This window comes from Suricata suricatta, chromosome 7 (genome assembly GCF_006229205.1).
Source record: "Suricata suricatta isolate VVHF042 chromosome 7, meerkat_22Aug2017_6uvM2_HiC, whole genome shotgun sequence".
Taxonomy (NCBI): Eukaryota; Metazoa; Chordata; class Mammalia; order Carnivora; family Herpestidae; genus Suricata; species Suricata suricatta.
Window position 1 is genome coordinate 15018639 of NC_043706.1, and position 26113 is coordinate 15044751.

A 26113-nucleotide genomic window follows, 5' to 3' on the forward strand; every position below is an offset into this window, starting at 1 on the left:
TCGTGCATAGGTCTAGAACAGAGGAACCTGACTTTTCATTGTAAATATACTGGAACTTTCTCTTTAGGCTGGGATAAACATTCATATGGTTATCATGGGGATGATGGACATTCATTTTGTTCTTCTGGAACGGGACAACCTTATGGACCAACTTTTACGACGGGCGATGTCATTGGCTGTTGTGTTAACCTTATCAACAATACCTGCTTCTACACCAAGAATGGACATAGTTTAGGTACTAAGATAACGTATTGCATGTAAAATAATCAAGTATTGTGATTGTTGTACTTACCGCATGGTCGTCGCATTTATTATGGAGTTCTCTATTATAAATAGTTGCCTCTGGACATGATTTCTTTGTTCCTTCCAGGTGGAGGTTGAGGAAATGGTGAAAATTTGTATTCTGTGAAGGCTGCATTGTATCCCATGTACGGGAATAACTGTGAAAATAACCCCACACTCACGTCTTTATTCTAGTAATGGAAATGCTGAGTGTTCTCTGCTTTGCTTTGAGTAAAACACTGCAGAGCATGACTGCACTCTCTAGGTAACAGGTGCTGAGGTGTGTCGTGTAGCACGGGGGATGACGAAGGAAAAGATTGCCACTATCAAGTGCACCAAAGGCCGTGACTTACTAAAAGGTCAGGCCTGCTAACCAAGTGATGGCCGCGGGTTAGTCCTACAGAAAGGAGCAGAATTGAAACACACACACACACACACACACACACACACACACACACCAGAATCTCTAAGGATAAAGGACAGGTGCCAAATTCAAAATAAATAGATTAGTGAAAACATGAAGACACCTATAGGACGAGGAGGAAATTAGGCTTTTTAGTTGCACACACACCCAGAGCACTTCAAATTCAGAGTCACGTGTGGTTGTTACACTCCCTTTTCTTAGAAGTCTTTTTGGTTTTGTTTTTAAAGTATAAAGGATAGTAAGACTGATGCTTTAAAAATAACATGGTTTCACATTATTTGAAAAATCTTTGATGCAAAGCAATTATTTTTGAAGAGGTAAAGCATAAGGAAGCGACCACTCAGTGGCTTCAGAAGACCGGAATTTCAGTTGGCTCATCAACAGTATAGAAAAATTAGACTGTGAATAGTATCCTTAGGCTAATCATAGATGTTCTTTGATAGAACACAAAAGCTGCTGTTTCTTTCATTTCATAGTAGAAAATTCTGAGTGCTATGCTGCATTGGTAATAGCTGTTCCTTTTTCGTGTCTCAGCATATTCTGGGTATACAGTCCATGTCTTCACATTAGTATTTGGCTTCAACCTTTCCTTCTCATTTTTAATACTGATCCTGCAGTCCTGTGTTACCTGACTAAAAGGGCATCGCAAGTCCATACTGGACCCCTGTATTGTTGTCGTTGGCACAAAAATGTTGATTCAGGACACTGGGCAAGAGGTGTGTATTTCGGTCGGGTTGCTGTGGTCAGCCAGTTTCCAGAAGGATACAGCCTCTTCAGCTTCTGTATAACACTGCTCCGGCTTACCAAAGCAGTTCACTGGGATAGTCTACGCAGTGGCCTTGGTTGATTAAGATATTTGATCGTACATAAGACCAGGAGAAATCTGCGTTGAGGTATGACTTTTGATTCAAAAATGCAAAAGAAGACATATTTTTAAAACCCAACTTAGTCTTGTACGGTTTCTAAAACTTTATTCTAGAGAAGAAATTCTATTTTGGGAGCTGGAAACACCATAGGTGTTATGATTTTGTTTCCTGTTAGAGTTTCACAAATATTTATATGGAGAGTTTTCTCTTGAATAAGAGACTGGTTTTAAAATGTGAGATGCTTTTTAGGAAAAGAGTACTTAGTGATGGAATCACATTCTAATTTGAAGTAAATTTGAGACCTTTGTCATGAGTCATTTATAAGTGTAATGTTTATGAGGCACATAGAGAGGCAATTTAAGAGCAGTCGAAAGGATTCTTTAGTTGCCTGCGTTTGTCTCCTGGCTAAGGCCACGTGACTTTAGCAGGTCAATATTTCTGTGCCTCAATATGTAAAATAGAATCACCATAATATGCACCTTTTTCCAGTTGTTCAAGCCGACTGAAATGACGCATGCGAAGTTCTTAAGCACTTGCCTGGCACGTAGTGAGGGTGTGCTAAATGCTGTTGACGGTCACTGTCCGCCGGGATCTGGGCTAGGTGCTGGGGGTCCAGGGGTAAAAAAATCATTCCCCTAGATGGAGGTCAGCAGACCATGGCTCCTGGTCCAGATTGGCCTCCTGTCTCTTTTTTAAGTGAAGTGTCATTGGAACACGGCCACACCCGTTCACTTGTGTGATGGGTACGGGTGCTTTTCTGTTACGGTGGCAGAAGTGAGTAGTTGTGACAGAGACCATACAGACTAGAGAGCAGAACATGGGGACTTGCTCTACCAAGGCGTGCTTACCTTTGGTCCAAACTCTGGCTACTAGAAAATAAAATACTATTTCCACAGTGTTGTTTTGTACATCCCAGAGCGGATGATTTCTGCCCACAAGCTGATACCTCTTTAGTTTCAGTTTCATGAAGGTTTTCAAAAATACACATTTACTGATCATAAAAATAGAAATGGAGAAGGTTTTATTTGAGAAAATAGAGGAGAAACAGTTCAGGATCCAGGTTAACATAATTGGAAATGTTCAGTATTATCAATTGAAGATCACTTTTTGCAAAACCTCTTGACAAATCACAAAAATCCAAAATCTAAAAAAATTGTCTTCTGTGTAAAATTTAAATAATTCTTCTAACTCATAACCGTGGCATCTTTTTGTGGTCTGATTGGGCACAGGCAGTGCTAGCTGTGTTTGGCCATGTTCGGAAATGTTCGTCTTTGGAATTGGGTTTCTCATTAGAGTTTTTGGTAAAGACTGAGGATTTCAGTAATAACAAAAAGGATCTTTTGCTGAAACTATAAAAGTAGGCAGTCTTTGCTATAATAGACCTCTTTGAGGAAAATAATTTATCAGGCTGCTAATTTATGAAAAATGGTAAAGATACAAATGAGAACCAAAATATTCTCTGTTGGTTTTTGTATCCTGTTTAGTTTTCTGAAATATTTAGAATAAATTCCCATATTTGGCCTGAGTCCCTTTGCTTTCTATGTATTAATGAAGCCAGAAGTAATTGGAATGTTGTACAGGGGGCTGGGGGAAGCCCCCGCTTGGTTTTCCTTTTGACAAGCCAACATGAGTTGACTAGCTTTTAAAAGTCATAAAAACAAGACTTTAACTACAAAACACGATTTTTACACATTTACTAAAAAACAAGAGATGTGTATAGTCTGTTCACCTTTGAGTTTTATTACTTTAGTATCAGGTGGTTGTGTTTCCTGATGGTAGAGCACAGTTAACAGGCCATAGGGTCTCACGTGGGGAGAGACCATAAAGACAACAGAAATACCCTCGATTTTTAGATGTTGATCAGCACCACAGAAGTCGTGGGGTTGGTGTGGGTTTTTTGTTTCGTTTTGTTTTAATGTGTATTGAGACGGGAAGGACTGACTATCTGACAAGCCAACAACACCTCCTCCTGTTTCTCATTTTTTTAAACCTATCAGTGAGATCCTCCAGAAACGTTTGGTTTATTTATTGGTGCATTTTCCGCTGAGCAGTGTATTTCAGTACATGCAGAGAGATTATTTTATATTAAGTCATCACCTCAGGGATGCCAGTAGACTTCAGTGACGTCACATTATTCAAGTATGTTTGGAGCACGGCTGTGTTGAAATTACTGTCAGGACATCCATGAGTTCTCAGCAGTGTAAATCTTGATTCTTTGAACAAGGAATTGACTCTCACCACAGAATAGTCAAAAGTGACTTAAGAATGTACTATCATGGGAAAATTTTCTTTTAAGAAACAAAAATACTGTATTTTGCATCGTTCCCTTTTTTTCTCTTGGTAACAAAAGAAGTGTCCTCTCCATCCCCCTCACATTGCTGAAGAACTGAATCTAGGTGAGGAAGAAGGAGTGGTAAGACTGGCTAGAGCGCTTGGGGTGTTGGTCACAAATCCATTGTGACTGTCACACAACCTGCGTTCTTATGTGGGTCCTCACATAGCCTAGAAGATGCTTCTAAAACCATTTTTCAAAATGGTGTCCCCATAAGCAAACTTGGGTGTGTGACCAGCCAGGATGTGGGTCTTGAGAGGAGATGGCGTTCACTCCGACCTCGGTCGGTGTCCCTGAGGAAGATGCTAGTCTCGTGATTTTATGCTTAGCCTGCCAGTCTCCCCGTCCTTCCTCTGCGGTTCCTCCCTTGTTTTCAGTTAGAAGTTCCGTGCAGCTTGTCGCCGACGTCCGCCTTTGAAAAACCATTTCTAATGCCACTTTTTTTGGTTTTTGTCTGTTTTTTAGGTATTGCTTTCACCGACCTACCGGTAAGACACACTTTCTTTTAAAAGCAGTCTTGCATTTTTAATGAAAAGACGTTAAAGAAACTAGCGTTAAGCATGTTTGGAACTCAGTCGTACTGATAAGTGTTAGGTTTGCATGCCATGCGTAGAAGAGAGGTCCTTTCTCTAGCCACCACCGTATGCGCTTGAGAAATGAGGCTCCAAATTGCTCGGGGTGTCACTGCGCAAGGGAACTTCGTTGCAGCTTAAAAAAATAAATCAGAATTGATCCTTAGAATACGCCCTGTGACGTCCCTGCCTTCGCTTGGTCCCCCCGCACTTTTCAGCAAGAGGCTCTGCAGCAGCTCTGGTCGTTCATTAGTGCAGTTGTACACGGAGTGGCTGCTGGTGACAGGTCCTGTGCTTGGGCAAACGTCATTCATCAAAGCAGGTGGAAGTTAGTGTCCTCTTGAAGTAGTCAAGCTGGGGACTAAGAATAAATACATTATAAGTGTACAAGTATATCATAGTAACAAGTAAACCATGACCGATTTTAAGGACTTGTTAAAGAAAGAAAACGTGCGAGTAGCACAGACAGAAGTGAGTGTGCAGCTTGCTCACCTTTGCACAGGGTGAGTCACGAGCAGGGACTTGTGGCGAAGCGAGGGGAGTCCGCTGAATGGGAATGTAGGGAACTGTCCCGGGCAGAGGGGATGGTGAGGGGAGCCCTGCCGAGGTGGGAGCATGCGGGAGTGCCAGGTGAGTCCGAGGTCCTGGTGGGAGAGGGCGAGCTAGATCACGGAGGCCTGAGGGCCATTGTAGGGACTCGGCACATACCTGGAGTGAAAGGCAGAGACCCTGCAGGGTTTGAGGTATAACGTAAGTTTTAAAGGGTCACTCACTGCTGGTTGAGACCTAGACGGGGGCAGGGAGTAAGGGAAGAAGCCAGCAGACCTGTGAGGAGGCCGTTGCAGAAACTGAGGCAGGAGATGGTGGTGACTCCCCTTGTTAGAGATGTGAGAACTGGTGTGATTCCAGATACATTCTTGAGTCAAAGACTGTCCCTTATCATGTGCAACACGCATAACACTCAGGGGAAAACAACCTGACAGGCATCGATATGATGCTTTCTTATTACCTGGAATTTTTCTTTTGTATTCACTGAATTATCTTTCAGCCCATTTAAATATAGGTTCATCAGTATCACTCGTTGCAACCAAAAAAAAAAAAATAAAATATGCAATATAGATTGATGAAGGTATTCCCCAGTCTTGATGTCTAGAGTCTGACCTTTGAGACCACTTTTTCAGGGTTGATGTCTGTGGTTTTCTCTACGATGGTGTCTTCTGTGTTGTCGAGAACATTTCTTAAGAGCTGTCCGTTGTGTCTGGCATTTTCTTCTAAGCTCCTGATGCCATTGCCTAGGCCTTGACGATAGCCCTTTTTAATATTCCCAAGAGGCATTAACCAGAGGTTTTCTGAAAGCAATCAGGACTCTGATACTTCTTTCTTAATTGGTTCGTACATGACTTGTTGGCCGACATTGCAGTTGTCCGTGTTTCACCAGGACAGACACTCTTGTAACAAAGTCACACCTGTGTGGGCACAGCCCCGCAGCTGCCTGACTAGACACACGCAAGGTGCCACTGATGATAAGGCACATTCCAGTTTCCAAGACATTTTGAGAAAAGTGACAGGAGGATCAGAGGCACAGAGTAGTCATCCAACGTATAGATTATTAATATTCCTGAAGAGAATTCTAGGGGAAAAAAAAGAATTCGAAGTTACATTGCTAAACCAAGGAAAATTTGGAGTCTAAAATCAACACACTCAGCAGGAAGCATTATTTAATAAGCAGTAACGGAACAGGTATTTATCTTTTTGAAAAAAAAATGTAATCTTGAGATTTTGTCTTGTGTTTATACCAAAGTAAGTCACAGATAAAGAGTTAAATTAAAAAACCAAAATCAATATGATTTGAACAAAATCTCAGCTGAGAGCCAGACAGTATGAGAAAGAGGGTAGCACTTGGAGATTCTCAGCCTGAGGAATGGACAGGATGGCGATGTCACTTACTGATAGAGGCTTTGTGGAGAGGAAGCAGGCTTTGGGGGGCGGGGGGATCTGGAGTTGAGTTTTGTATAAGTGAAATGGAGGCCATGAGACCACAGGACGTCATCAAGGGAGTGTGTGTAGGCGGGGAAGAGGGGCATGCGTGTTTGGGAGAAGAGACGGGAGCAGCAAGGGGAGATGGAGAAGGAGCGGTCGGTGAGGGAGGAGGAAGACTAAGAATGAGTGTGTCTGCAAAGCCGAGTGAAGAAAACGCCTCTAGAAGGAACGAGTTAGCAGCAGTGTCAGATGCCCTGTGGCAGCTCATGTAAGCTGAGGACTGAGGAATGACCGGCGGATTTGCAGAGTGGAGGTCGCTTGGTGGCTTTGACAGAGTTTCAGCCAACTGAGTGGTGGAGAAATCCTCACTGGAAAGGGTTTAAGAGTGAATAGGAGGAGAGAAATCACGGCGTGCGGACAACCTGGTGGAGGGTTTTGACTGCACTAGGGAGGAAACAAGTGGGATGTAGTGGCTGGTGGTGGAAGCAATGAAAGATTTTTTTTATTTACTAGGATGTTTATTTGCTGATGAGAATGATTCAGTAGCAGGCAAACAAGTTAATATAAAGGGAGAAGCACGCTGTGAGTGGACAAGTTGGGGCTCATGTGACCCGTGGAGGGGAGGCTTCAGAGAAGAGCTTCTGTGGAGGGGCGGGGGGTGGGGGGCAGGTGGGCGTGGCTCACAACCATTACAGGGGCTTCAGGCAACTCTGGAGTTTTCATCTGTAGTTGGCTAAAGGGCTGTGGTGGCTGGGTGTTGGGGGCGTTTTTCCTCTTTTTGTGACCCGGAGTAAGTAGAACCAACTTGTCGGAACAAGCAGATGCATTACGAGCTCTTGTCCTCACTTGTGAGTGGTGACAATTTGGAAAAGACTAAGCCCATTGTAGACTTGTTGACTGTTTTTGTGTTGCCTTCTGATTACTTTTGTCCCATTTTAGAATCACCGGTTGTGTTTTTCGCCTTGTCTATAATTAATCAGTGGTAGTATTTAGCTTTTTAATAACAGTGGGTAAAGTGGTAGTTATGGTGGCATTACAAGTTTGGGGTTTTTTTTAAATACAGTCATTCTGAGAGTTTTTTATTCATACGATTCTACATCTTGTGGGACTTCCACACGCAGCACAGCAGTCCGCTACTTGAAAAGGAAAGAAAAAGCAAATCCTTTCCTTTAGGGCTCACCAAAGAGGTCTCTGTATGTTCTCTCCCTCCCTGTGATCTCTCACTGGCCAGTTGTAGCGTTAAATATGGGTAGGGAGTGTATTTACAGAAAAACAGTTTATCTAGGCTATATTCTTCTTCTCATGGAACCTAGGATGTGTACATGGTTTTGAAAACCTTACATCTTTTCCAGAATAATCTTTCGTCCCCAGCTCACCTCACCTATTTGAGAAATGTCTGTCTATAAACCTAATTCAGTTTGGGATTAGGTAAATTCTTTCTTTTTTGTTATTGAAGCTGTTCTCATTTAAAATGATGCTGTTTTCCAGTTCTTTAGGCTGACTTGAAATCTACATTTTAGAGATAACATTATTTGCTTTCATTTTCATTAGAAAACCTCTTTAGAACAAGATTATGCCATTGAATTTGATTCTGTGTATATTTAGTTTTTGAATATGACTTTTAATATCTGCCTTTATCTTTCATAGGTTAATAGAAATTAGATTTATTTTTCTGTTCTCTTCATAGACCCTTATTTTCATTTTTGTCCGGTTCTTCATGAGAAGGGGTGATCTTTTTTTTTCCTCTTAATTCAGCAAGTTTCCTAGAAGACATTGTTTTACTCCACAACCTAGATTCATGCTGTGTCACAGAAGAACCTTGAAAGCATTCTGCTAAATGAGAGGAAACGGTCACAAAAGGCCACATAGCATATGAATTCTGGTTGTGTGACACGCCCAGAACAGGCAGATGTGTAGGGTCAGAGAGTAGATGAGTGGTGGTCAGGGGTTACAGGATGGGGGGCCGGCTCATAGATACAAGGTTACTTTTTGGAATGATGAAAATGGTGTAAAATTAAATAGCAGTGATGGCTGCACAGCTCAGTGACTATACTGAAAACCGTTGAGCATTGCTGTCTTCTGTTTCAGAAACCTGTAGTCCAGCAAGTGAAATAGTCTGTTAGATTTTTTTTTTTTATATGTATGGTTTAGCCACTTAAGGACTAATTCCTTTCTCCTCAGTTCTTCAGGTTTAAAGTTCAGTAAGTGGTATAAAAAATAGTTACTTTTCATGTACTAGTCTCTAGGTTGCTTTTCTGCATTTAGGAATATATATGACATCTTTCTTTGTCAGCATACAAATTTTTACTCTTGTTTCTCTAATAATATCTTATTGTATGATGTACTACACAATTTCTGAGATGCATTTTTTTCATATTTTGACGTTTAATTTTTTTGAGTTTATTTTTGAGAGGGAGAATGAGTGGGGGAGGGGCAGAGAGAGGAAGAAAAAGAGAATCCCAGCTAGGCTCCTCACTTCAGCGCAGAGCCCAGTGTGAGGCTCGAACTCACAAACCTGGAGATCATGACCTGAGCCGAAGTCAGATGCTTAACCGACTGAGCCGTCTAGGCGCCCTTCTGTTTTGACATTTATAACATTGGGGTGCATCTTAGCCTCTGCGGTCTGCCGCATTTAATGGGCAGTGTTTTTCTTAGACATAAAATGATGATATGCCTTATAATTATTATATATATTATATACATAATCTGAGTTTCAGTGACCTAATACCACTTGTGAGTGGACATTCTTTTAAATATTTTTCCATTACAATAGTGCCACAGGGCATTCTGTTTGTTTCTCTGTAGGAAGTGAAATTGCTTTGTCAGTTTCAGTAGATTTTGCCACATTTCTTTCTTAAACGGTTATATCTGTGTACGTTGCTGTGTACAGTGGGTGAGAGGGCTCAGCCGTCATCAACATTGGGTATTGTCAGCTTTTAAAATCTTAACCTAAGGGGCAAAAAGTTCTTGTTTTAATTTGTATGTTAGGGAGGTCAGTGAGGTTAAGTGTCTCTTCATATTTCCCTTGTTATTCTACATTTCTTCTGCAAATTGCCTGAATAGCTGTCACCACTTTAAAAAAACTTGAGTTGGCCTATTAAGCTTTGTCCTGTCTTGTGAGAACATTGTTTACGTTGGGAATGTTGATCCTTATCTGTGTAGCTGACTTCTTCCTCTAAAGTCCGCTGTCTTAACGTTTATGGCATGTCTTGTCACAGGGAAGTCTTAAGCTGTGTGATGGCACAGTTTTATCGGCGCTTTCCTGAGTGTTGCTTTTCTTTTCTGGTGTTGATAGGATTATTTTCCCGAATTTGTCAGGAAAATTTAGATTAGCGCACCCTAGAGAGCGTCCCTGTGTGGGCAGTGCCGATGATCAGAGTCATATTCTGCGTCACAAACAGGATTGCCTTTCACTCTGTCGTTACCTGCGTGAAGAGTCTTAGGCTTTGTGTAGTTTTGTTTTAAGGCGTCAAGGTTTGGCTCCGGAGTTCCGTGGGAAGAATCGTGTGCTGGAAGCGGAGAGAGGCTCGCGGTCAGACGCATGCTGCCCCTCGCTGGGTTTCAGTTTTCTGCAGGGTGAAACGAGATGGTTGGAACAAGTAGCTCACTTATCATTGGCTGAAAATTGTAAAAACTTGCTAGTTTGGCTGGTTCGCAATCTGGGCATTTGCATACGTTGCATTACCATTTATTTCCCGAATCCAGGGCAAGTCTGTTTCTCCTCATTTTCACACAGTATTGTTTGTTTCTGATTTTGGTTGTCTGATCGATCAGTTGTTGTTAAACACACCCTCTTAGCTTTTTGCCGTGAAAGATACCTAAGCATCTTATAGTCACGTCCAAATTATCTACTCTTCATCTTCACCTGATTTTGTAGTGAAAATATTTGTGATAACCATTAAAGCAAGGAAATAAGGCATAACATACAGAGAATAAAGATGAAGTGGGTCTACTAAAGTAGAACTAAACCTAGATTTGTTGTCAGATTAGTCTGTGTTGCAGTCCCTTCTCTGTCACACTGTAGACCATGAGCAAGTTAATTTACCCCCCTCCTCACTTTCTTTATCTTTGTAGTGCAAATAATAATTATTTCACAGGATTATTATCGAGCTTAAACCCTGCTATTTAGTAGACGCTCAGTAACTCGTCCGCCCTTTAGATAACAACAACTAGTAATAGAGAGCCAGAAGGACTCCTGTATTTTTGGTGTACTTGAAACTATTACACTTGATTGTTTAGCTTCAAAACTTGGAATAGATCTAAATGCATTTCTCTGTGAATTTAGTTATTTAAATCCCTTTCTGCTCCTCAAATATGTGTACTTTAGTCTTTTATTTTTATATAGACAATGGCACTGTGTTTTGCTTATAATTAAATTCTTACCACCACCCCTTTATAATGGCGTGCCAAATGTACAGATAAATGAAATCAGTAAACTTAAAGTGGTGCCTGCCTGGGTAGAATTGTGCTTCTACAGTAACTAGTCTTTGCATGACGTTTCTAGAAATGCATCAGACATGTCATATATAAAAGGATAAATCTGAATTAGTGTGTTTACACGTGAATTAATGTGTAACTCTTAGGTGACATATTCCTAAGAGCAAGACTTGTGTTTTTGCTTATTAGAAATGTAATGACACACAACCTCTGATAAATAGAACAGGTGGCTTTATACTTTTTCTTGATGATTTTAGGAAGTGCTACTTTTTGGCAAGCCTATAGTCTCATTTAGAGTTTTTGCTTTTAATTGTCTTTAGATAATTTTCTTTCTCCACTGGCTTTGAGATTTTAGGCTATTCAGGAACTAAAGTCTGTTATTTGAAAGGTAGCAATTGAAAGAATGAGTAAGTCTTTAACATAAAACGGATAGACAGACAGGTGCTAGTGAAATGTGTTGTCTTACAGCCAAATTTATACCCCACCGTGGGGCTCCAAACGCCAGGAGAAGTCGTGGATGCCAATTTCGGGCAGCACCCTTTCGTGTTTGACATAGAAGACTACATGCGGGAGTGGAGAACCAAAATTCAGGCCCAGATCGACCGGTTTCCTGTCGGAGACCGGGAAGGCGAGTGGCAGGCCGTGATGCAGAAGTAAGTGGAGAACTCGGCATGGGGGTTACTCAAGAATACGTTTTTTATAAAACATTCGTCTAGGATGAAGGAATATTTATTGAAGCATTTTAATCTAATTTCTATCCTAAAAATTTTTAGTGTATCATTGATTACATTTAAATCTCTATATTTTTCTTAAACAATTAAAAATAATTTTTTGTCTTAGTAATTTTAATGTATTGATTATATTTTAATCTCTATAAAAAGTAATTCACTCTACTTTAACGATTAAAAATAATTTTGCATTTGGTCTTACTAATTTGGTGGAGGAAATACAGTGACACTAGGTAGCTTTGTGCTCATTCATTTGCTATCCTCAGTAATAGGATTTCATGATTTCCATAGGCTACTTGATTCTGTTATTAATAGTGCCAATGCATAGACAAACCAGGATGATAACTTAGATTGTATGATTCAGGAGCAGTCGTTTTTGGACAGGAACTTGGCTGTGTCCATATTTATGGGGATAAAAAAAATATTATTTAGTTAAAATAAGCACCAAAGTAATGCTATAGTTAAAGAACTGGAATACACCCTTGGGATGTACATTTTGTATTTCAAGACTTGACTAAATTTGTCCAGTGTAGGGGTTGCTCTATCAGAATAGTATCAGCTAGTTTTGTTTACTAGGATTCCTTTCGTGCTAAATATTTACCATTTTTTCATGTAGATTCAGGGAGGCTCTAATTGCCCCTGTTCCAAATAGGAAAATCTGACCAAAAGCTTTCTATTGAAGGAATTTTTAAAAATCTTACTAATTATTTTTAATGTAATTTGCTTTTATATGTTCTTATTAGACCTTTAAGAGGAAGCAAAAGGAATGAAGATCAAAGAGCTAGGAAAGGAGTGAGGATTCCTGAATGCTTAGGATTCAGGATGGTACGGAATGGGTAACAGCAAACCGTGGGTGTCAATAAAAGTACTATAACATGAACAACCTTTATCTTAACTCCTTCTTTACGAAGAAGTAGAATTTCATTATGGACATCATTATGCATTTCCAGCAGGAAAATGCAAGTCCTGTGACAGTCAGCGTTTTAGCCGGTACCTTTGCTAAAAGGCTAGAGATGGCATCTGGGTGTCAGTAGCACTGAATGGTAGCTCTGAAAGCTTGAAATAGCGTAGACTTAAAAATTAAGTACCAGTATATTTAAATCGTCATTTTCACTCCTGTCCCCTCACCTGGGAAAATAGCAAAGGCTTTGAGAGGCCATCAATTTGACGGTTTGCCTTAAATGTCTATGTAATTGCTCTGAACAGTTGTAAATTTAAAGACACAACAGAATTTCGTGCGTGTGTTTTTTGGGGGAGATAATGATTGGAAGACATGATGGTAATGTGGAAAACATGCGTCTTCCCCGGAGCGTTCTCATCTGGTGTCACAGGAGCCCTGTACCGGTAGTGTTTGCCCTAGCAGTGAAGCCGGGCTGACCCTCGGGGTCACCAGGAGTTAGAGCGCCGTTGGGGGGCTGTCCTGGGGCCACATCTCTTTCCTGATGTAAAAATGGTTGCCGCCGCGCATCCTAGCAGGGTAGTAGAAGAAACCTTGTTCATCTTCAGTCCGTGGTCCAGAGTCCAGTGAGGACTCTCCCCGCCACCCACTCTTTACAAAATCGATGTTCCCTGTGACCTCCCAGGGGGTCTATTTAGAAAAGCTCTTCCCTACCCTTTTACGTTAATTTGACCAATTAGATCAAATAAAATGAAAAACCTTGTTTCTTGGAGATTTGCCCCTCAGTCTCTCTACCCTGAACCGCAGCTTCCTGCCACTTTTTGGTAGGCCCTTAGTAGGGCCAGGTGAGGGCTCTTTTAGGAGTTGAATATTTAGATATTGGTTCTTGGGGTTAATAGTGTTGAGTTAAGTCTTTGTAACCTTTTGTGGTTAGATGTAAGTGTGTTTGACCACTTGATGACCTTTTAAAAAATAAACTTGTTCTCTGGAAGCGTGGCACTAACGTGTAAATCACATCTGAGTGGTTTTTGTGTACAGCCATACGAATAGACTTAGATTAGAAGGGCATCTTCTCATTGATTAGTATTCTCGCCCCCATAGACTTTGTTCTGGAAGATTCTCCGGTTCACCTAAGTATTCCTTGGGCTCCCCTTCTGTGATCCCCTCTCTCGGAGCTGACAAGCCGAGAAAGGAACTGAGCGCCACGCCGCACACAGAGCTTAAAAAACGGCCGTATTTTATAAAATGCCAACAGTTCCCTGGGATAAGCCGCGCGGTAAGGTGAAACTGGAGATACGGTCCGTGGGATCGAGTAGAAGGATGGGGTAATAAGAGAGCCCCGGGACCACAGGGGCCAAGGATCGAGAGCCATGTGACGTCCTCGCCTCTCTCGTGGTAGTGACTCCGAGGGAGAGCACTCTCCACGTGGGATTTGTCGGAAATATGACCTGAATAGAACAAAACGATTTTTTTTAGAACTTACTTTAAAGTTGAGGTTCTTAAAGCTTGGTTTCAAGGGAATAGGTTGGTTTTGTAACATCAGAGTAGATCTTGTTTTATATAACTTGTGGTATGAAGCCTGTATTCTCTTGACTAAAAGATGTGTGTTTCTTCTTTTTATTTTAAGAATGGTTTCATCTTATTTAGTCCACCATGGGTACTGTGCCACAGCAGAGGCCTTTGCCAGATCTACAGACCAGACGGTTCTAGAAGAATTAGCTTCCATTAAGAATAGACAAAGTAAGGACCCTGTGGTGCATGGATAACACTTGTTTTCAGATTATAGGTTTGGGTATATCAATTTTTAGAAATTTTATTTTTTAAATTAAAAACTTTTCAAATATATTAAAATGGATGCCTCTGAAATTTATTTTCATTGACATTTTTGAAGACCACCATAAAGAAAATTCACATGAGACTGTGTTAGCATCCAGATGGAGAACGGTAGAATTTTGGAGAAAGTTTTATAAGAAATGTTTATCAAAAATTTTTTCTTCAAAAATGTTTGCTTTAGCTTTTAGGAAGTAAACATTTAGCAAACTTTTTTAGTTGGTAAAGTAAACCCATATGATCAGATACTAGCAGAGATAATATCTAAGAGAAATGTAAGTCTTTGCGTTTCAGTTGCCATCTGAACTGAAAGTAGTGTGCATCTTACACTTTTATTGCTCAGTCCCAGTGCTGCGGCCAGAGCTGCCGGCCGGCCTCCCCAGGGCGGGCCAGCGCGTACCTCCCACAGTTAGCCTCCTGGTAAAGGTGGCGCGCTTAGTCCCCAGGGCGGGGATGGCTTGATGAGCCGAGCGAGAGGCATCGAAACGTCGAGATGGGTGAAATCATGATGGAGGAAAACAATGTTTTTTAGAAGTCCCACTGCTCTAAGAACACTTATTCCATTGTGTTGTCACCAGCTGTAAGCTTGTCTGTCCTTCTCACTCTTGTTTAAGCTCTGGCAAACAGGAGATGATCACTTTACTCTTTTTGTGTGCTCACCATGCAGTTGGACGGCTACCTGACGGCAGGGAACACTCAGTGAATGTTGAATTCAGACCTTACTCAGAGACCACCATTCTCTTAGTACTGGGTTCCAATGTTACCACATGTGATAAAGCATTTTGAATATTATCTCTGGTCTTTAAAAAAAAACAAACCACTCTATTGAGATAGGATTGGCTGTTAGATGGAAGCTGACATATTTAGTGTGTAAGTTGAGGAGCTGGGGGTGAGTTTCCTGAGAAGCCAGTACCACATTGCTGGGCCATCATGTCCCTCTTTTTCATCTTCGCATTGAAAACTCCAGTGATGCTTCACAGATCCCTAGATCTGTGGGAAAGATTCCTTTCCCTAGATCACTTGTATATTAATTGGTGATTTTTAAAAATAGTTCATGAAAGTATGTGTTTTTCTAATTCTTTAATGTGTCTGAAATTGTTCCTCGAGTGCCTAAAAGAAACCATGATTTAAAATAAAAAAGAAGTGGACGTTAATCACAATAATTTAAATACCTTTTTTTGCTAACTTTTTTTGACGGTCCACTAAGTTTATGTTTCTACTCTGAAAAAATTAATCTTTTGCCACCAAGTTTATGTTTCTACTCTTAAAAAAGTAATCGTGTGCTTTCTTTTTCTAAATAGGAATTCAGAAATTAGTGTTAGCAGGAAGAATGGGAGAAGCCATCGAAACAACACAACAGTTATACCCAAGTTTACTTGAAAGAAATCCTAATCTCCTTTTCACATTAAAGTGAGTTTGTTTAACAAAATGTTCTTTTATACATATATGTGTGTGTTACATATGATCAGAATTATTTTTGTGTTTTAATAGGTTTTGTTTCACCTCATGCCAGGCATTTGCATATAATTTTGTCATACAGCATGTTAGTCTGTAAAAAACACTTTTGTGTTTAGGATTATGAGCAGATGGCACCTCTCGCTGTGTTTCTGCTCGTGTGTGGATCTAACTGTGTTTTAAAATGCTAAAATTGTATTTAGAAGACAGGTATGTTTTTCCTCCTGCGAAGTACCTTATTGTAAGTCTGTGTCGCTTTTGAGAGCTCTGGTAAAATGTACGTGACATTCGCCATTGTTGCACGTGCACTTCTGTCGTATTATTTTTTAAGTTTATTTTGAGAGAGCACAGACGTGCACGGGTGGGGGTGGGGGCCACAACGAGTGGGAGAGAGAATCCCAAGCAGGCTTCGAGCTGTCAGCGCAGAGCCTGACATGGGGCTCGTACTCACGAACTGTGAGACCCTGACCTGAGCCAAAATCAGGAGTGGGACGCTTAGCTGGCTGAGCCCCCAGGCGCCCGTGCGGTTGTGCGCTGGGAAGTGGAGCCCGTGGCTTTGACCGTCGCCCGTCACCCACCTCCAGAACTTCTCCCGAATGGACGCTCGAAGTCCCCTTTCTCCCTTCCCCTGCTCCCAGCAACCACCATTTTTCTTTCTGTTTCTGCAAACTTGAACTCGACGACTCTGGGCACCTCACATAAAAGAAACCATGAGTCTCCGTTCTTGTAACCGGGTTATTTCTCTAGCGTATCCGTGTCAGAGTTTCCTTCCTGTGGAAGGTGAGTACTTGATAGGCCTGTGGGTTGCTTCCACTTGGTTCTTGTGCGTTAAGCTGCTGCAGACAGGGGTGTGCGAGTATCCGTGTGGGGCCTCGGACGTGGACTGTGGGAGCTCTGATAAATCTGTCTCGTTTGTTGAGGAAGTTAACCCTCAGAGCGCCGCGGCCCCGCACCACCGTACAGTGTCAGCCGGGGCTGTACCAGACTCCTGGCGTCCCACGTCCTGCCGACACTTTGTGTCTGCAGCTTTTCTTAGTAGCCATCGTAATTTGGCTTTTTTTTAAATTGGTCTTAGGAATCTTTGTTATTTTAAAATTCAGGTGTGTGTTAGCTTAATATTTCAACTCTCTAAGTACCAGGAACCCTTTGTTTTCGTTTTTGTTTTTCTTTTTTTGAGAGAGAGTGCGAGTGGGGGAGGGGCAGAGGGAGAGGGAGAGAGAAAGTCCCAACCAGACTTGCACCCCACACAGAGCCCGACCTTCGGGGGCTTGATCCCACAACTCTAAGACCATGACCTGAGCCAAAATCAAGTCGGACACTTAACCGACTGAGGCACCCAGGCGCCCCACCAGAAACCCTTTCCCTGTGAGCTAGGCGTCAGAATTGTTCTGCTTGAGAGTAAAATTTTAAGTGTGGCACATTTTTTTTTCTTTAACGTTTATTTATCTTTGAGAGAGAGAGAGACACACAGAGCATGAGCGAGGGATGGTCAGAGAGAGAGGGGGACGGGGACACAGAATCTGAAGCAGGCTCCAGGCTCTGAGCTAGCTGTCAGCACAGAGCCTGACATGGGGCTCGAACCCACAGACGTGAGATCATGACCTGAGCTGAAGTCGGCCACTTAACCGACTGAGCCCCCCAGGCGCCCCGTGGCACATTTCGGTTACAAGGTTGCAAGTGGGAGTTGGAGTGAGGAAGAGCGGGAGGCAAGCTCCTTGGGTCACGTGTAACCGAAAACGCATCGTTTTCTTGCGTCTTGTGTGACTTGCCACCAAGCTCAAACATTACTTGATTAAATTATTTTAGCTTCAAAAATGAAGTCCATTTTGATTTGATTATAGCTACATATAGCTTCATTTTCTTGGTAAATCTTAATTTAAGGAGATAGAGTGTCTTTAGCCTTATACTCTGATTTTTCTGGAAAATTTTAAGTTACTGTAAGCAGTACCATATATGAAACTAGATGCAGTGTTTTTAGCACACTATCTAAAGGCCATACTGCCTGATAAATTCAACTTCTTCGGGTATTTCCGTTCAGAGAGCTGTTGTTGCTACGAAATAACCTGCTCTTTGAAAACGGCCCCAGTAAATCTGTCTCCTCTCTTCCTAGAGTGCGTCAGTTTATAGAAATGGTGAACGGCACAGATAGTGAAGTCCGATGTCTGGGAGGCCGGAGTCCAAAATCTCAGGACAGCTACCCTGTGAGCCCGCGACCTTTCGGCAGCCCGAGCATGAGCCCCAGCCATGGAGCGAGCATCCACAGCTTGGCGCCGGGCAAGGGGAGCGGCGTGCATTTCTCCGGTGAGATTCTGAACCAAAGTGAGCGGGTTTTGAAACGTGGACGTCTCCACTTAGCTGTTTTTGCCCGCGCGCATACTTAACCTCCCGTTGTCCTGGAAGAAAAATCCGAAGTGGGTCAGACTCAGGTGTTTTTAGTACCAGGAGGTGGCTTAAAGAAGAGCTGTTTCTGAGAGTCAACTATTAGCAGATCTTCGTAAACAAAGGTCAACATGTGGGCTCTCTAGAAGGCTCTTGGTGTTCTGGTCACCAGAATTCTCTCCTTTCCTGCCTTTGAGGACATCACTCCCACGGGTTTATTTCCAGGCTTCCTCCGTCTTCTTTCTTAGCCGGTCTCTCTAATTCTGTTCCTAAGGTGTTCTCTTTCCTCTGTACATTAAACTTTCTGAAACAGAGGTCACATCCTCTTTCCTGTCGCAGAGTAACGCCTTTGCTTCTCCTCAGTCCGTGTGCACCTTTCTACGTTACTCCCTCTCGATTTGTTTCCATCGCCATCCCGCACAGTGTGCACGATTCTCACGTCGGTACCCTTCACTGCTCCCCTCTTGAATTTCAAACATTCACTCGGGCGTAGACCACTCCTTAGCCTCAGTGTGTCCATACATTAAATGGGAGCGATGAGAGCACAGGCCTCATGGGGGGGGGGTTGGGGGATTAAACAAGGCCCATAATTAAGCCTTCGGTAACTGTCAGAGGAGGTGGTAATCACAGCCCACAATGGATAGCCTTCTGTCCTTTGAAAGAAGTTATCTGTTTACTTTTAAGTAACGCAGTGACTCTCATACATTGTAAAAGTTTTAAACGCAAGATCAGAATATGGACATATAGTCATTACAACTGCATAGTAAGTTGGTGTTGGTTTCTATTTTCATGCACCCTTTCCTTGTTTTTCCCCAGGTTTTGAAAGTTGTAGTAACGGTGTGATATCAAACAAAGCACATCAGTCCTATTGCCATAGTAAACACCAGTCATCCAATTTGAATGTACCAGAACTGAACAGCATAAACATGTCAAGATCACAGCAAGTTAACAACTTCACCAGGTATGCGATTTTCTTAGCTCTTTCGTCACTCTAAGCCACCTAATTACTAGCGGCTTCATGTTTAATCATTTGGAAAACTTTAACTCCGTCGCCACGATGGGGGTCGGGGAGTTCCCAAGTCCTCAGAGAAGAAAAGGGTAGGGAATGAGTTCCCCAGAGCTTTTCGGTCTCCCAGGGCACCAGCAGCCTCTTGCCCTCGTTTCTTCCTCAGAGCCCGCAGCCCTCCTCCCTCTGCCGGCCCCCTGCCTCTAGTCTTCCTACTGCCCGGCCTGGACGGGCGGTCACGGAAATGCCCCCCCCCCCCCCCCCCCCCCACCGCCGTATTGGCAGGTTAGGTCACAGTGGTGTGCTTACTCTCTAGAAGTTACTCTCTAGAAGTAGCAACTGTTTTTTTTTTCTCTCTGCATGGCCTTTTTGGTGTAAATGTGTATCAGCTTTTCTGAGTTCCAAATAACTAACTTGACAAAGAATCTTTTTTGAAAGACTGACTTCAGGGGTCTTTGCTTGTAGCCGCAGGTGGACCTTAAGTCATTCAGTAAACCCACAGCACGAGCCCAGAGCTGAGGAACAGCGGAGGTCAGACCGGCTCCCGGGCGTGCTCTGACTCCAGAGCCGAGAGACAGGCGGTGTCTGTGTCCCTGCGCTACTATCACCTTCATGTATTCGGGTTGAATGTTTGTGAACCTCCAGGTTCATGGAATGGGACCATCTGAATACGAGTTCTTACAAAGTCGGCCTGCCCAGATCATCCAGCATCTGGATTCACTTTGGTTCAGGACCAGTGGAATGATAAAAATTATACAAACGAAAAATAATGAGTAGATTTTATCAGCCCGATGTTGGTTTGGTCTTACAACACGAATTGATTGGTCACACCCCATTTTGGGGAGAATGTTCAGCAGTGCAAAACTTTCTCACCAAAGGAGAGAGAGCCTGACTAATGGGAAATGGGATTCTGGAGGAAGGCAGATGTGTGAAAACCTGCATTTGCGAATCAGGAGAGTCATAAGAATACCCGGGTCATCTGTCCCGAGTGCCGGCTTCCCGAAGCGGTGGCGTGTGGTGTGTACGGGCTCTGACGGCGGTCCACAGGCGTGGAGTGAGAAGAGGAGGCAAAACATGGTCTTTTACGGAGGAGGTCAGGGTGGTCTTCCACAGCAGAGATGACATACTGGAAAGTAAGAGGTTAGAGAACTGTGTCATAACCAAAATTCTGTACGGACTATGTAGGCAGGTGTATGTACTTTATATGTAGAACACGAGCACTCCGTTCTGGCTACAGGGTTCTGCCACTGTCGGTGGCTTTGTCGCTGAGTACCCCTCGAGGCAGGAAGTTGCCAAAGAGACCTGTTACTTGAGTTCAGGGAAGCCAGCTCACCGGAAGGGTTTGGTGACACAGCAGCTTCTCTGTGCGGTGTGGGGGAAGCGGGTGAGCTGGCGAGCTGCCTGGGACCATTAACACACAGCTACTCTGTGGTTGGTGCAGGCTTTCCTGACAACCTGCTGTGAAGTAGCCGGGCTGGTACTAACCATTAAACCCATTTTACAGATGCAGAGCCGACACCAGAAAAGTGAATGAGTTTTCATTGTTGTCAACAATAAATGTCAATCATTAGTAGCTAGTAAGTTGCAGAACAGTGACTGCCTCCCAGGATTTTGGACTTCTGGTCGTGTGCTTTTTCTATTCTAGGTCACCCCGCCCCCCCCCCCGCCCCGACACCCCATCTGCAACTTCGCTCCCTCCCCTCCCGCTACCTTCCTCTTCCCCCCTCCCATCCCTGGAAGCCTGGCTGTATAAAACTGAGTTCACTTGTTACTCTTCCAGGACGCTACATCCCCACCAAATGTGGTCACTCCTCGTGATTAGCTCCTTGTGATGAACTTCCACTGCAGAGGCGGTCTTGTAACCGTAGCACGGACACACAAAATGGGCTCAGAGGCTGAGTGTGTTGAATGACAGGATCCCTACCAAACACCATACTGAATTATCAAAAAAAAGAAACAAGTTTTAGTATATCAAGGTCACTAAAAGCTATGATCTCAAGAATTAAGCATTATTTTTAAAGTTTGATTTTTCTTTTCTTTAATCAGCTCTCAAAGTTCATCAAAGTACAATAAGCGAGCTTTTCTGACTGATGGAGGGAGTCGTCCTGGGGCCACTGCCCCCTTCTCCCTCTATCAGTGTCTCATTATCATACACGCTTCACCGATAGGAACAGTGCTCCCACACACTCACCCCAGGGTGCTCCCCGCGGTTACCTCTGGCGCTGTGTGCACAGAGCGCCTTTTGCTTGTCTGCATTCAGTGTACGTGCTTTTTTAATGAGAAAAGTGCATTTTAATTTAAACATCCTCTCTATTTTCATGAAGCGTTTCCTTCTGGGATGCATAATGGCTGTCTGGATCTTCACTGGCGAGATCTTCAAGAGGAGGTGCTTATCATTCTTAGAGCAAGTGCCATGCGCTCAGTGTGTCCAGATACAGTGACTGGCACAGGGCTGTTCTTCAGTAAATGTGACATGAGTGAAAATGAGGAGCAACCTGAACACCCGAAATAGCATTTTTAAACTGAAGAGAAACAGCGGTGGGGGCGGGCCAGGGAGAGAGGGCCAGCCAGCGTGGTTTTCCGGATCACCGCTCGCCTCCGTGGGAGTCTGTGTTTCTGAGCGGCGGGGACAGATGCCACCACGTCGAGGCCACCGGAGATCACCTCATCCTAGAAGAGAGGAATACGAGGGCACGAGGCGCGAGGAGGGACCACTGGGGTCCGGGAATAGTTTGTTTAGAGAGGGTGCTTTTCCCCGTTTTTGCCCTCACTGCTGGAAATGCCTGTGGCGTGAGGCTGGGGCCCCCGGGGCAGAATGGAGCGCAGGTCTGACTTGGAAAAGTGAGAAGCAGGTGAAAAGGAATTTGCCCATTTTGATACAAAGTCAGAAAACCACTGCATTTTAGGACATACACTTTTTTTTTTCTCCTTCCAGGAGTACAACTTTGTAAGGGTCAGCTGCATACTGGCCTTGAAGACATTCAAGATTTAACCAGATACCTTATTTTTGCAGATTGCTGTTGCTTTCCGAAGTCGGCCTATAAGTAGGCTATGAGTAGTAATTTATTTTAAACTAAGCTTCAAGGATGCCGTTTCTAAAATTAAGTTGGGTTTGTTTGTTTTTTTTTCTCTAGTAACGATGTGGACATGGAGACAGAGCACTACTCCAACGGGGTTGGAGAGACCTCATCCAATGGGTTCCTAAATGGTAGCTCTAAACATGACCATGAAATGGAAGATTGTGACACCGAAATGGGTCTGCAGTGATATTTCTTACATTTTTAATAAAAAATGATGACTACAAGGTTATGTTTTTACTTGTATTGATTCCCAGCTGATGAGCATAAAAACACAGTTAACTATGTGTGTGCCATTGGATTTGACAAGAAAACGTGTTCTGTGAACTGCCTTGTTCAAGGGAGGGGCTGCTAGAGAGCGGAGGTGAGGCCCCAGCCCGCCTTCAGGGCCGGGCTGGCTTCCGCTCGCTTCCGAGCTGGCGTCAGCCGGCCATACTCTGCCTGGTGCGGACTGTCTGGTAGGGTCTTTGGGGTTGGGGATGTGAATGTTTTTATACTGAGTGTACAGTGTATATATACACACACTTCATACAGTATAGCCAGGAAAGGCCAAATGGGTAGAGGTGGTTTTGTACATTCTAATCAGTTTCTTAATTTAATGTTAATATATGTGACTGTGCATAGTAGGTGCTTCAGTATGACCCACTGTGCTCCTGGCCCCCCAAAAATCAGTACATTAGCATGCATAGTTTTGTGTTGTTGGTAACTTGTGGAGTAAATTGTACCATAATGTTAAACCACCAGTAAACTTTCCCATCAATTGGAGAATGAAAATTATTGGAGCCTAAAACTCATTAGATTTCTGAGTATTTAGGGGTTAAAAGGTCCTTACTGAGGATTGTTGTTGAGGATTATGTGTTCAGCATGTAATCCATTTTTCAAGCAAGGGGTGTAGTTAACAAGGTAGCCTAGTTTTCTTCTCTCAGATACCAGCACCCTCAACATGCAGAGGATAATCCAAAGAGTTCTGGAGCCAGACTACCCGGATTTGGATTCTGCAGCTGCCATTTACCAGCTGTGTAACCTTGGCCAAGTTACTTAAGAGCTCAGTGCCTTGGTTTTCTTCATCTGTAAAATGGTACAGTAATAATAGCAACTGCCTCATAGGCCACTGTGAAGATTGAATGGACTAATATGTGAAAAGCTAGTAGGCACAAAGGAAGCACTTAGTAAATGTTAATTATCATCATTCGTAATTTATATGTTATAGGGATTCATATAGTTACAGTATTGATCAGCAATTATTGTCAACCAGGATACATACTAAACAGTTATTTTCTCAAAGCGTGTAATTGATCCTGCGATAACATGGTGTCTTCTGTGTTTTTACTGGAGTCATTTAGCTCCTCGCCTGGAGGACTCCTCCTGTCCGGTCTGTGCTCCGTGTCAGGGTAGCCGGAGAGGCAGCACGCTTCTCTTCCTCGGGCTGCTTCATGTAGCTCGAGAGAATCATGCCTAACCTTTCTTCTCAGCTTTCCCTCAGATTCCAGGGGCATCCTGAATCGAAAGGTTGTCACCTGACTTTGGACCGCGTGCTGGAGACTAGAGCCTAGATTCTTGAGACCTAGATGAAGTAGACTGTTTAGCTGCAATGTTCCCTATTAAGCGAAAAAAAGAAAACTGCATATTTAAATAAGCTATTAGGTAGTAGTTACCAAATGAAGCGTTCAAAATGTCATAAGCAACTTATGTTCATGTCTCCATGGTGCACCATTTAATAAGAGAGTAAAATACTTGTCTGTTTTGCTCACAGAAGTCGATTCGAGTCAGTTGAGACGCCAGCTGTGTGGAGGAAGTCAGGCCGCCATAGAGAGAATGATTCACTTTGGAAGAGAGCTGCAGGCCATGAGTGAGCAGCTGCGGAGAGAATGCGGCAAGAACACGGCAAATAAAAAGATGTTGAAGGTAGGTTTGTTTTTCCTTCAAAGATTCTAGGTGTGTCAGAGGCACTAAAACTTAATTTTGTCACGCACGGAGTACTAGGAGTTCGTGGTGGGCTTCAGGTAAAAAGTATGGGTTCGGGGCAGCTGGGTGGCCCAGTTAAGCATCTGACTTATTAGCTCAGCACAGGTCTTGATCTCAGGGTCTGAGTTCCAGCCCCATCATGGGCTCTGTGCGGGACCTGAAGGCTACTTTACAAAAAAAAAAAAACCAGTGCAGAGTCAGTCCCAGTTCTGCTGCCTGTCGGCATTTTATGCCCTTTGTCAGCTTTCTTTAGTTTTGTTTTCTTAGCTGTAAAATTGGCAAAGTCATTAGGAGACATGTGAGTTTGCTGATAAAACTACCAATCTGAGATATTTTTATTTCCATAAGCAGCGTTCAGGGCTGCAGTAATGCGGTGTGTATGCGTGGTTTTCATGTTGATGGTGATCGCTGAGGCATGAGGTCATCTTTCAGAACCTCAGGTAGTTAAAGTGCATCTTCAGATCTCTTCCGGGTTGATGCCTGGGGTAGATGGAAGATGCCTAGAACTCCACAGTTGAGGACGTTAGTCCCAATTGTGTGTCCATTGTAGATGGAGTTAAGTCACCGTTGCTGTCCGTTATAGAGATGTTAAGACTCTAGAGGTGTTTTTTTCCGTACTCCTAAAAGTCCTGGCAGCCCTGCAAGTCTATGAAATGCTAACCTAGCCCTGACATTATCTTGTAATCCTGCATCAGCTTGGGCTCGAGGGTGATTCGGTGTAAACATTCTCTCCTGCGTGTTTTTTTTTTTTTTAATTTTTTTTAAATTTTTTATGTTCTTTATTCATTTTTGAGAGACAGAGAGAGACAGTGGGAATAGGGGAGGGTCAGAGAGAGAAGGAGACACAGAATGTGAAGCAGGCTCCAGGCTCTGAGCTAGCTGTCAGCACAGAGCCCGACGCGGGGCTCAAACCCACGAACCATGAGATCGTGACCTGAGCCAAAGCCGGACGCTTAACCGACTGAGCCACCCAGGCGCCCCTCCTGCGTGTTTTAAAAGAAGTGCGAACAACAGAGGAGGGACGCGTGTGGTGTGGCCCTGAGAACGAGGCCTCTGCCCACCCTTCCTGACCCTGACCGAGCCCTGGTGCCCCGTCAGCACCGCCTCGCGGCACCACACGCGGCCTGAGAGCAGCCACCCGCATGTTGCCTGAGTACGGCACCTGTGTAGACGGAACACCACCTGCTCGCCGAGGATGATAGGCGAAGGAGCCGCGTGTATCCGTCGCCGGTGCCGTCAGGAGCTGGGCTGGGGGCAGCAGTGCAGTCACCCTGTGTCGGACTTCAGCCACAGGGTCGCACAACTGTGGTTTCTGGTGGTGACCCTGAACTATCAAAGAAACAATTAATTATGATTTTTTTATGCTGTATAAAATTGGTGGAATATGTAATTTAAACAGTTTTTCAATTGAAGTGTCAGATCGCTTGGTGGGACTGCAAACTGGTGCAGCCACTGTGAAAACAGTTTGGAGATCTCCCAAAAACTTAAAAATAGAATTACCGTATGATTCAGCAGTGCCACTCCTGGGTGTGTGCCCAAGAAAGTGAAAACCGTAATTCTAAGAGACCACGCACCCCTGTGTTTATAGCAGCATTACTGACGGCGGCCACGTTGTGGAAGCGGCACAAGTGTCCTTCGACAGATGAAGGGATAAGGCAGTGGGGGTGCATGTACACACGCGCAGTGGAAGGTCACTCAGAATAGAATGAAATCTTGCCGTTTGTGACAACGTGGATAGACTTAGTGTAAAGCTAAGTGAAATAAGTCAGAGAAAGTCAAACACCACACGGTTTCACACATACTGCGAATTTAAGAAATGAAACGAACAAAAACAAAAACCAGACTCTCAACTCTAGAGAACCTACACTGCTGGTTGCCAGAG

General features: G+C 43.4%; 1 protein-coding gene across 1 annotated transcript in view; it reads left to right on the forward strand.

Moving 5' to 3' along the window:
* Positions 1–26113, forward strand: part of RANBP9 (RAN binding protein 9) — an 88676-nt gene that overhangs the window by 53409 nt on the left and 9154 nt on the right. The window contains exons 4-12 of the mRNA XM_029945563.1: positions 68–235; positions 4370–4392; positions 11362–11546; positions 14147–14259; positions 15651–15759; positions 17915–18105; positions 19000–19144; positions 22324–22445; positions 24020–24171. Of these exons, the coding sequence (XP_029801423.1) occupies positions 68–235; positions 4370–4392; positions 11362–11546; positions 14147–14259; positions 15651–15759; positions 17915–18105; positions 19000–19144; positions 22324–22445; positions 24020–24171 (1208 nt within the window). The remainder of the gene's footprint in view (positions 1–67; positions 236–4369; positions 4393–11361; positions 11547–14146; positions 14260–15650; positions 15760–17914; positions 18106–18999; positions 19145–22323; positions 22446–24019; positions 24172–26113) is intronic.